The sequence below is a fragment of the Eumetopias jubatus genome, unplaced genomic scaffold (assembly GCF_037043125.1).
Source record: "Eumetopias jubatus isolate StellerSeaLion01/CBP00866 unplaced genomic scaffold, mEumJub1_p1.0 scaffold_9, whole genome shotgun sequence".
NCBI classification, from domain to species: Eukaryota; Metazoa; Chordata; class Mammalia; order Carnivora; family Otariidae; genus Eumetopias; species Eumetopias jubatus.
The window spans coordinates 134,731,609-134,742,735 of NW_028274815.1; the positions used below are offsets into that span (position 1 = coordinate 134,731,609).

At 49.9% G+C, this 11,127-nt stretch overlaps 1 protein-coding gene across 1 annotated transcript; it reads left to right on the forward strand.

Annotated features, from left to right (window-relative positions):
- Positions 1-235: 235 nt before the first annotated feature.
- On the forward strand, positions 236-9,352 carry MIMS2 (mitochondrial inner membrane scaffold 2). Its single transcript, XM_028089163.1, has 3 exons — positions 236-458; positions 6,745-6,920; positions 7,121-9,352. Exons 1-3 carry the CDS (start codon positions 273-275, stop codon positions 7,335-7,337), a joined length of 579 nt encoding a protein of 192 aa, XP_027944964.1. The 5' UTR covers positions 236-272; the 3' UTR covers positions 7,338-9,352.
- Positions 9,353-11,127: the final 1,775 nt, after the last annotated feature.

Genomic DNA, 11,127 nt, shown 5'->3' on the forward strand with positions numbered 1-11,127 from the left:
CGCTCGGTTCGGCCCCGCCCACCCCGCGTGCGCCTCGAGATCCGGAGGGGCGGGGTCTGGAGGGCGGGGCCTGGAGGGATGGCGCAGGTCCGGCCCCGCCCACCCCGCGTTCGGTTCCGGAGGGGCGGGGTCGGTGGGCAGGGCCGGGGAGGGATCGCGCGGCTCCGGCCCCGCCCACGCCGTTCCAGGCTCCGGCTCTGGCGGGCCCCGCCCACCGGCGCTCGCTTCCCCCTCCGGTCCGGTGCGCCCGCGGCAGCGCTTCGCTCCGCGCCATGGCCGGGTTGCTGGCGCTGCTGGGTCCCGCGGGCAGGGTGGGCGCCCGGGTCCGGCCTCGCGCCTCCTGGCTCCTGGGCGCCGCCGCTCCCTACGCTCCGCGCCCCTTGTTGCTGCCGCTGCTCCAGCCCGGGCCAGACGCCCCGCTGCTACGCGCGGTCCGCGGGGACAGCCGCGGCCGCCAGGTAAGCCTCCCCACCCCCACCCCGGTCCCCGGGCGCCCGGATCCCGGTCCACCTCCGCCGAAGGAGAGCTTTACTCGCCCAGTTGTCCGAGACCGATTCCCCCAGGGTCCCCGAGGCCCCAATCCCTACAAGCCAAGGAAGCGATCCTCCCAGTTGACAGCCGGAGAAACCGAGGCTCAGGGAGGTCCGGTGATCTGCCCAAGGTCGCACAGACTCTGACTGAGCCCCCGCGGCCGGCACAGCGGCGGCAGCCCAGAGAATTGTCGCTGGGGCCTGGACTTGCTAGCAGCGTGCTCACATGGCTGTCAGAGTTGTTTCTCCTTCAAGTGGCGCTAGAGCCTCCTCCGCACTGGGCCAAGGAGAACGGCCCCGGAGGTGCTGCTCTCTTGAACACCCTCCCATCACTTGCTGCTACTCCCCATTTAAGCAAAAGAGCAGGCCTCCCTACCAGGCTTCAGGGGAGACCCGCGCAAGAAGCAGTGTTGTTCCGTCCTGTTTCATTTCGCTTGCCTTCTATCTATGGTAAGTGAAAACTGGTTTCCCTTCAGAAAAGTAATACGAACTTTCTTAAAAAAAAAAATTTTTTTTCAGTTGTTTTTTTTTTAAGTTCGTCTCCTGAAAGAAAAACAGTAGTAAGTAGCGCAGTCTGGAGACACAGGACTGACGAGTCGGGACGCGCAGAACCTGGCTTCCTGCAGTCCCTTTGCCTAGGGAATGGGATCCCTCCGCTTACCAGCCCTGTGACCTCACCCCAAGTAGGCTGAAGGCTCTGAGCCTGTTTGCTGACCTTTCAAAGGGCTAAAGATAGCAGCTTCCCAACAAGAGTTTGGGGGACAGCCCCATGAGCTGAAGCAGGCCTGAGCACAGTGCCAGTGGAGCTTCCTGAATGAATGTTCCATGGGAATTTGACTCACACCCTTACCATGCCTCCGGCCTTCTGCTCCCCCCATCCAACAGGCAGCAGATCTTGTCGCTAAATCCTGAGCCCTCCACACATATCTGGTTGCCTCCTCGTGACTCTTCATGGATCAGCCCACCTGTCCCTTCCTCCAGGAAGCCTTCTCTGACCACCAGTGATGCCTTGGGTGCCTCCACTGGCCTCCCTCGGTCCCATGGGTGTGGATCCTCTCTGCACTCATCATCTGGAATGGTCTCCTGACTTGCTTGTCTGTCCCATCAGCTGCATCAGTTTCGCCCCCAGCCCAGGCCTTGGCACTGGCAGGTGTGTGCATGTGTCTGTGTGTGAGAGAGAGAGAGAGAGGAAGAGAGCATGTGCAAATATGCATATGTATGTGCATAATATTGTGTATACAATAGTAACAACTGAGGTCTCAAGACTCCCCGTATTCCTGTGTCTATTCATTAGTTCTGTGGCCTTGATCAAATCCCCCCGCTTCTCTGTTTCTCAGTTTCTTCGTCTGTAAAATGGGATATTAATAATTCACATTTCTTGGAGCATGAGTGTGAAACCTGACATCGGGTACATTCTAAATTAATGTTAGCTGTTGATGTTACTATCACAGTAAATGTATAAATCACAGGGCTCCATGAGCTGTGCTTGTTTCTCCTGCTTCTGGTAGATGGGCAGGATCTAAGTGGGATCAGAACCTAACAGGATGTTAGGACAAAAGATACTCATCATTCAAAGTGTCATCTCCCTGAGAAAATACATCTCTGGTGGGGACTGGGAGCAGGTGCAGGGGTCTCTCCTGTCAGCCGCTCCTGGCTACCCACAGGCACCTTGTTTTTGGCCATTGGGAGGAGGGAGTGCAGCTAGGGTCTCCAGACGTGCCAGGATTTTAAGTAAGTACCTGAGAGACCTTCCCACGTCTGCCTTTAGCAGGGTCTCCACTCTAACTGGGAGGAAGGAGGTAAAGCCACAGGAGAATGCTGCCTTTTTCCCTTAACCTGATTCATGTCTTCTCACCTGGCAGAGCCTGCCCACAGTTAAACTATGGGAGGGAAATTTTAGGCAAATCCCAGCCTCTCTTTGAGCCCCGGTGTCTTTTGTCAGTTCTTGCTCATGTGCTGCGTTTTCAGGGAGCCCCTCCTTGACCTTAAACTGGCGGCATCCCTCCCCACAGTCCTCCCCATCTGCCTCCCTTCCTTGAGGTTTCTCCATAGCACTTGTCCTAGCTAGCAGCCCTGATACTTTCCTTTTCTGTGTATTGCCCCTCCCCTCCCCACTAGACCATAGGCTCCCTGAGGGTAGAGTTTTGTCTGTTTCCTTCATGGCTCTATCCCCCACACTTAGAGCAGTGCCCCACATAGAGCCGTTATCCATGAGTAAGTGAGGAGCACAGCATAGTTGTTTAGAGCAAAAGCCTTGGAACCAGCAGGTTTAGATCCCACCCCTGACAGGTAATTCCTGTGTGACCCTCTGAAAGTTACTCAACCTCTCTGGGCTTCCAGGATCCTCTTCTGTTCAGTGAGGATGACAATAGTGCCTATCTCACAAGGCTGTTGTGAGGATTATCTGAGTTAATATTTTCAAAGTACTCAGAAGAGTGCTTGGTACAAAATAAACACAATGTAATGTTGTGTTTAGTATTATTACTTATTGAATGAATGAAAATAGATGTCACTCCAGACAATGTGAGCAACATCTGTGCCTTATTCTTCAAACCCTCCTGCCCCTTCTAATATAGCTTTTTATACTTTAATAAGTATTTGGCTTGGGGGTGGGGGGAGGTAATCTCTCTCTCTCTCTCTCTCTCTCTCTCTCTCTCTCTCTCTCTCTCACCACCCCCCCCCCACACACACACAGAGGCATGGATATAAAAGTGCTTTGGCTAAGTACAGACACTAGGGCATATATAATGTTACATGCACCCAGGGCAGTGCCTAACATAACATATCACAGGTACTTAGGGTGATATTTCACAGAGATGAATGTCTGAAAAGTTTCCATTCCTTTGAAGCCACCCCCTCAAAAATTCCTTTGTTTTAGTTTCTTCATTCTCCTCCAGGGTCAGGAAGAAAACCCGAATGGTTCACAGTGCTTAAAGATACCTCCTTTTACCACAATAAAAGGAAGAAAATTGTCCCAAGATTCTAAATCTAGAAAGTTAACAATGAACCCTGCTGCTGGCTAACAGGAAATTGTCCATCGTGTCTGAATATTTTATCCCTCCCATTGTTTTGCAGGAGATGTGGGTTATTCTGTAGCTGGAAGTCTGGCTGCCTCTTTATTTTTCTTTTTTGGCCAAAAGTCCTTTTGCCAAAATAGAGGTTGTAAAGAAAAGAGCCCTCAACAGAGACAGCTCCACTCGGCTGTGGTGAATGGACAGATGGGACGTAATTAAGTTTGGTCGGGCCAAGTGTCAAGGGTGGCAAATGAAAGGGGCTTTCTCCCTCCTCAGCCTCAGAACGTTGTTTGGCACTTGGACTGTAGATTGTAGATCATTGTGCTATCAGCGCCTGACGTCTGGAGAGCAGGGCTTCCTTGGCAGCCAAAAGGTGGGTGGGGCCTTGTTTATCAGAAAGAACCGAACCTGATCTGAGCAGCCATTCTGGCCGGTGGGAGGCAGAGCCAGGCAAAAGCTTTGAGGAAAAGGGGAAGTTACACGTGCTAGCCAACCTAAAGGAGACTGGCTGGTTTTCCTTCTCCCTGCCAAAGCCTTGAAGTCCAGGAAAAGTGTTCCAGAACTTTAGGAGTGTTCAGCTCTTACAGGACATGAAGGCGAGTCTGACTGCAGAAGCCGTGTGGCCTCGAGGTGGCCAGTGCAGTGACCCATCCAGACACTGCCAGCCTGCTCGCCACTCGCCCCAAACCTCAGTCTCCTGCCTGTCAAAGTGGGAGCCACAGAGGTGCCCACATCATGGGGTTACCATGAGGGTTTTTATGAAATGACGCCTTTAAACTGCTAAGCCCAGCACCTGGCTCAATAGAAGGGGGCCTAGCCTGAGGACACAGGTGGTTTCCCTAAAACCTTTCAGAAGTTCTGCGCTCCTGCCTATCAGAATGCACTCTCTGAGGGGCGCCTGGCTGGCTCCGTCAGTGGAGTACACGACTCTTGATCTTAGGGTTGTGAATTCGAGCCGCACGTCGGGTGAAGAGATTAAAGATAAAAAATCTTGAATCAAAAAAAAGGGTGGGGGGCTGCACGTGGGTGGCTCAGCGGGTTAAGCGTCTGATTCTTGGCTTTGGCTCAGGTCATGATCTCAGGGTCCCGCTCCACGCTCAGTGAGGAGTCTGCTTGAGATTCTCCCTCTCTCTTCCTCTGCCCCTCCCCGTCCATGTGTGCATGCTCACTCTAAAAAAAAAAAAAAAAAAAAAAAATGCACTCTCTGAGATCCATGACCCAGTACTGGATCTCAACAGCCCCTCCCCTTTTATTAAGTCTCTGTTTTCATAACTCTGAAAGTGGCCGTAACATTTGATTCCCAGGAATGTGGGCAGCGTTTAATGAAATTGAGATGAATTCCAGGAACGAAGCTTATGGGTAGGAGTCCCCCGTCGGCTGCACAGCAGGTGCATCTAAGGGCCAGGGAGGGCCCCCCTGGAGAACATGCTGAGGGTGGGAAAGCCTCGCAAGGTGAGGCAGGATTGGTAAGCAGGGGTTTACCTGGCAACCCCGGGCAATGGATAACTAATCCCAGTGCCCAGGCCTCACCCCAGAGCACAAAATCCGACTCTGGGCACCTGGACATAGGTACAAATGGACCAGCAGCACTTGAGCCACCTGGGAGCTCATGAGAAAAGCCACTTACCCCCCACCCCGCCCCATATGCTTTGTCAAAGCTCAAGCCCACAGGGCAGGGGCTCCTGAAGCAGGGCAGGGCTTGGAGGTCCCCTGCAGCCCCGAGGAGCCTTGCTAGGTTTGGAGGTGCTGCTCCAGGCCCCTGTGTTGTTTCATTTTCATTCGGGGAGTCCTGCGCCTCCCTCCTGGGGACTCTGGGCTGTCATACTCCTCCCTCTTGCCTTTGAAGTGCAGCTCGAGCACAGCCCGCTCTAAAAATACGAAGGAAAAACCAATCATGCTGCGAGGCAGAAACTGGAGCTCACTGACCCAGATACTTCCTCCCAGGAAGAGCTCTGAGACAGGTCATTAAGATTCAAGAAATCTTTTCATAAAAAAGGCACTCTCCATATTGAGAAGGAGCCTTTTTTAAAAGAAATCCAGCATTCTTGGGTTTTTTGTTTCTCCCAAATATCCCAGGCCCTGTAGGTGCTCAATAAATGTTAAGAGAAGCCAAGTCCGGGGGTTTGTTTCTGTGCAAATCCCAGCCGGTGCGTTTATGGCCCAGGAATCGGCCCTCCCTGTATCTGCTCAGATCTCCGGGGTAAACCCTGATTCTGGTAGTAAATAGACCCTAGCTTCTGCTCCATTTTATTTTGCACCCACTGTCCTTGTTTTGTAGAGTCTAAGATGGTTGTCGCGTGCTCAGGCTGTGGACCCAGATAATCTGGATTCTAGTTTTGGTGACTTTGGGCCAATTCTTCAGTGTTTGAGGCCTGTGTTGTTCCTCTGGAAAGTGGGAAGAAAACAGTATCTACCTAGAAGGTGATCGCAAGGATGAAAGCCGACAGCAGATGGAGAGAAGCATCTGAGGACTGCCTGGCTGGCAGACAGTGCTCAATAAAGCACCATCGGTGTCCCCAAGTGTGTGAGCCCCAAGGTTTTAGTTACTGTTGATGCTCTAACAGCTTACCAGAAATCCAGTGGCTTAAAACAACACATATTTATTACCTCACAGGTCTGGAGGCCAGATGTCCAAAATGGGTCTCAGTGGGCTTAAGTCAAGGCATGGGCAGGGCTGGTTCCTTCCGGAAGTTCTGAGAGAGAATCCATTTCCCGACTTTTCCAGCATCTAGAGGCCACATGCACTCCTTGGCCCGTGGCCCTTTCCTCAGATCTCTGACTCTGCTTCTGGACTCACATCATCCCTGAACCCCCTGCCTCCCTCTCTTCACTGATAAGGACCCTTGTGATTACATTGGTCCCACTCAGAAAATCCATGATGCTCTGCCCATCTCAAGATACTTAATCACATCTGCGAAATCCTTTTGCCATGTTAGGTAACACAGTCACGGGTTCTGGGGATTGGGACCCGGATATCTTGGGGGCCGTCATTCTGCCGATCATACCCGATACCCAGCTTTTCAGGGTGATCAGTGTCAAAAGTGGGCATTAGCCTCAGCTTACCGAGCAGGAAGGGGGCAACTGGTCCCTCACTGGGCAGGAGGGAGAGTAAAACACTGCGCGATATGAAAGCTGCTGATGGCCACTAAGACCCTTGCTCCTGCCCCAGAATGTCTCCCTTTCTGTTTGTTTGTGCACAGGACCCCAGCAAAATCTCTGAGACACCGGCGCCGCCTGTCAGCAGCACAGGGGAGGAAAAGCAAAGCAAGTCACAGCAGCTGAGGAAGATTTTTCAAGAGTACGGTGCCGTTGGCGTGTCGCTGCACATTGGAATCTCACTAATCTCCTTGGGCATATTTTACATGGTGGTTTCAAGGTAAGATCTCAGCAGGAACAAATCTTTGTTTTTTTACTGTCACGTATGATTCTTTGTGAATGAGAACATTTTTCCTATGAATGTGTATTCATCTAGCCACGTCTGTCATGTTTTTTAAATACTTTAAATCTTAGAGCCAAATCGATTACCTAATTTGACCCCTTGTGATTTTTTTTTTTTTTTTTGGTCTCTTTCTGCAGTGGTGTGGACATGTCTGCAATCCTGCTTAAACTCGGATTTAAAGAGTCACTGGTGCAGTCGAAAATGGCGGCGGGCACAAGTACCTTTGTGGTGGCCTACGCCATCCACAAGCTGTTTGCCCCGGTGCGAATCAGCATCACCTTAGTGTCTGTGCCCTTCATTGTCAGATATTTTCGCAAAGTGGGATTTTTTAAACCTCCAGCTGCAAAGCCTTGATGAACTCTTCAAACCTATTTCTTTTAAATAGAAATTCTGGGTTAGTTTTAGGATAGAGCTTTTCTGGGGTGGGGACAGGAAGCTAATTGCTATGTTCTGGTAAAGTTTTACCTTTGGCAACAAAATTCAGGTTCTTTTAATAATTGTAATTATTTTGCTTTACAAATGTAGTTAATGCTATTCATCATAGGGCTTATATGCATAATCTAAAATGTCAGCAAAACATCACAAGTTGAGTTGTCATCTCAAACGAGACCGTTAGCCTACGAAATGCTCCTGGAAGGTCACTGGTGAGGTTCTAGTCTGCAGAAGCCCCCGGGGTTAACCTTCGCTCAAGTTCTTAAAGGGCGACGATTCATTAAGCTGGCTTTTTAAAATTCCCGTTCCTCCAGTATCTGTCGTCAGGCTGCCTGCGGTTTAATAGATGATATGATGCAAAACAGCTGAATTTGATGAAGCAGAATTTCCAACTTAACAATATGTAATCAGGATCTAAATTAGCATCAACGCTTGGACGTTCATTACACTTGTTTTAGGGAAGAAAAATAACCGAGTATTTCTGGTGTGTTTCATTGATCTGAAAACACCTTCAAATCTGGACGTGCTGGTCCCTATCTCAGGTGGCTTTTCTCAAATTTCAGTGAAGTAGGTCAGGGTCATTTGTCTCTGTTTAGGTAAAATACGGGAATTTTATCCAGTAGTAATGGGATCACGTGGCTCCTGACGGCCTTATCCACGGGTGAATTTGGATCCTGCACACATGGAAAGCGAAGACAATCTTTGCTTAACCTTCTCTCTCTCAAACTTCAGACATTCCAGAACTACCATCACAATGTTTACATTGTGTTGCTACTTATATTTTTTAATTGAGTTAAAGTTGTTATGTAGAAAAAGATTTTGTGTCACTCTCTAAAAAGGAAAGTTAGCTGCACTTGCTGTAAATGGGAGGCAACTGTGAAATACTGTGAAATAATACAAAATAATACAAGCCGAGGAGGGAGGGGGCAGGCAGGTATTATTACCTTCTGTTGAGCCAGTGCTGTGAGGGACATTATTAGTTAAAAACAGAAACAAGCACACAGATTCAAATTGACATTTTTGTCCCTGAAACAGGAGCAGGCAGACTGGAGGAATTCCTTTCTGTGGGATTCATGTAATGCTACCTTCCAGGCTGTATCCACACAGCACGGTCCACACTGGGACTCCGATTCAACCAGTTCTGCCCTGCCACCTGGGTCAAGAGAGATCCAATTTGGGGAGGGGGTTTAATTACATATGTGACAGTCAGAAAACTAAAGGAACTATAAATTGACCATCCTGGTTTTACCACCTGGCTGCTGACCGTTCCCTGGTTAAGCCTTAGTAACCTATGTCCGTTATTTCAGTTAACTTTTACAAGAACATTTGTGGGACAGATTCTCCACTTGCAAGATTGTTAAAGTGCACTCCCCCCCCACACACACACACCCTTTTAAAGCAATTAGCCCATTGCCAAAAGGCTTTACTGATTTCAAGTTGGAACTGCCTTTCTGGGATCTAATTCCAAGGACATCGACACAGCTGAACAAGATGCCTGATAAGAGTGCTCGGCAGTCCCTCCTGTGGTCTGGGCTCTGTTTACACAGTTGGCTTCACGCTCCTAACCACCTTCTCGACCAGGCTCTCTACCACTCAGATCCCTAGTAATGCCTATGCAAAAAAAAAAGCTGATGGTGAGTCCTACAGGTTTAAGGGCTGAAATCTTAAACTTTGATTCCATGTTTGGAGGAATGGAAGTGGACTGACAGGGCAAGCAATAAAACCAATCACCAAACCAAATAGCCACGGCCTTCCCTTCTAAGCCCCACCTCCACTCCACTCCTGCAGCCAGTGGCCGCAACAGAACAGGGAACCTGGAGAAGATGAGATCAAAGGATCAGGGAATATGTGACTTCACCAGCAAGATGTACAGATTGCTTGTATTTACATTGTTTTTATGGAACTAGGGGAATAAAACATCTATTTTAAAAATGTAAGCCATTGTTCATCCCTAACTTAGTATCTGATGAAACAAGCCGCTTAAATTCCCTGAAACAAACATCTTTGTGGTGAAGAACTTTGGATTCCTCTTCTGGTTAAGCCATAACTGTCGCTGATTAGGAAGCAGCCCTGGGTGTGACTAGTTAATGTTGCGCTACTACAATGAACTATTTTCTTTGCTTGTGTGGGATTCTGTTTGGGGAAATGACAGAAGTTTAGCTGGTATCACTGGTGAAGTTGGTCACATCATACTATCACTTGGGTGGATGGTGCATGAAATACTACTTTGGGAATGTAAAAGTTGGTTAACTCAAGACTGAAAAGCTCCTTTATCCCAGGGGGCTATCTGGGTGGACACCTGCAGCTTTATTCTGTTGTGCTCTGAAGCTTCTGTCACTGTGTCACCAAAGCTGACATGGAAGTCTGTTAGCCACTTGTCATTTCTAGTATCTAGTTCCTTGCGTCAAATGAAGGTCGGCCATGAAAACATAGTTCGTAGTTTTCGGGAACTTCAACGTTTCCAAGGTCAAGTTCACCCTCTTTGGCTGAGAAGTTGGCAGCTAGAAACAACTATGTAACTTTATGCATTAGGAGCACCTAGTACATGAGATCAGAAAAGGGATACACCTGCTCCTCTCACCATACCTGCTCATTTCCAGGCCAACCGTGAACAGGCAGTGAGCAGAATTACCCATGCAGCCAAGATGTATTTGTGTTCTTAGGTTTGAAGTTTACATACACGCCATAACTCCAAAGTAATTTTAATAACCTGCCAGGTGTCCCTTGGGAGCCAGATAACAAGGGGAGCAAAGAAGCCTCTACCAGCTGTACTGAAGGGGCAGCAGGCTTGATGCCCCACGGCTGGAAATGAGGGATTCCAGTTAAGCAAATATTCCTTCAGAGAATTAGGAGCCACGCTTGGAAAATCAGTTTGCAAAGAACTAGTTCACCCCACGTGTGAGCTCTTTGCATCTAACTGAAAACATGGTCAGAGCCCAGTGGGCAGGTATGGCTGTAGATGACCGATTCCTTCATCCCTCCCTCTGTCCTGACCACCTGCAGCTCCAGTGAACCCCCAAGGGTCCCAGGCCAGGTGTACCCACTTCTATGAACTATTGCTGACTCAGCTGATTCCCCAGGATGAGGACCCACCAAGGATCCCAGCTCCATGAGCTGGGCTGCTGCCCTGCCCTGAACGTCCAGAACCTAGGACGGGAACTCACGCTTCCCGGGCACACGGGACAGTTTGCAGGATGGAGAGAGGGCGCTGGCTGCCCCCACCCCCCGACTCCTGGTGCCCCTCCACCACCCAGTCACACAGCCGCGTGCCTGTAGCCTGTGCTGCCATGTTTCCTGCTGCTCCCTCCCTGGCCTACGGGGACCTCTTGCCATTCCTGCCTCCATCCTTTCAATCCTCCCGTGAAGCCTAGTTCAGATGCCACTCCCTCGGGGTGCCTCTCCCACCTAATTACCCATCAGTTTTGCCGGCTCGCTGACTTGTCGCCCCTCCCCTGCTCCGGTCAGTGGCTCCCCTAAGTTGTGTCCCCAGTCGTCATAGGATGGCTATGTTCACAGGCCAGGACAGCTCCAGAACCACAGCCCCGACAGCACCACGGAGGCGCCTTCCCACCCTCCCAGCAGGCCCATGCTCAGCCCAGCATTTCTCAAAGGGTAGAATGAACTGGGATATGCATTATCATTTCAAGGTTAGACACAGGAGAACTTTAATTATAATCATTTTATAGGTGACTTAATGTGCTTTACAAAAACT

Excerpts from the sequence above, each read along its gene's own strand:
- MIMS2 (XM_028089163.1), top strand. The coding sequence starts at position 273 with ATGGCCGGGTTGCTGGCGCTGCTGGGTCCCGCGGGCAGGGTGGGCGCC. Across the intron at positions 459-6,744 it reads GGGACAGCCGCGGCCGCCAG|GACCCCAGCAAAATCTCTGA; the intron begins GTAAGCCTCCCC and ends GTTTGTGCACAG. Across the intron at positions 6,921-7,120 it reads TTTTACATGGTGGTTTCAAG|TGGTGTGGACATGTCTGCAA; the intron begins GTAAGATCTCAG and ends CTCTTTCTGCAG.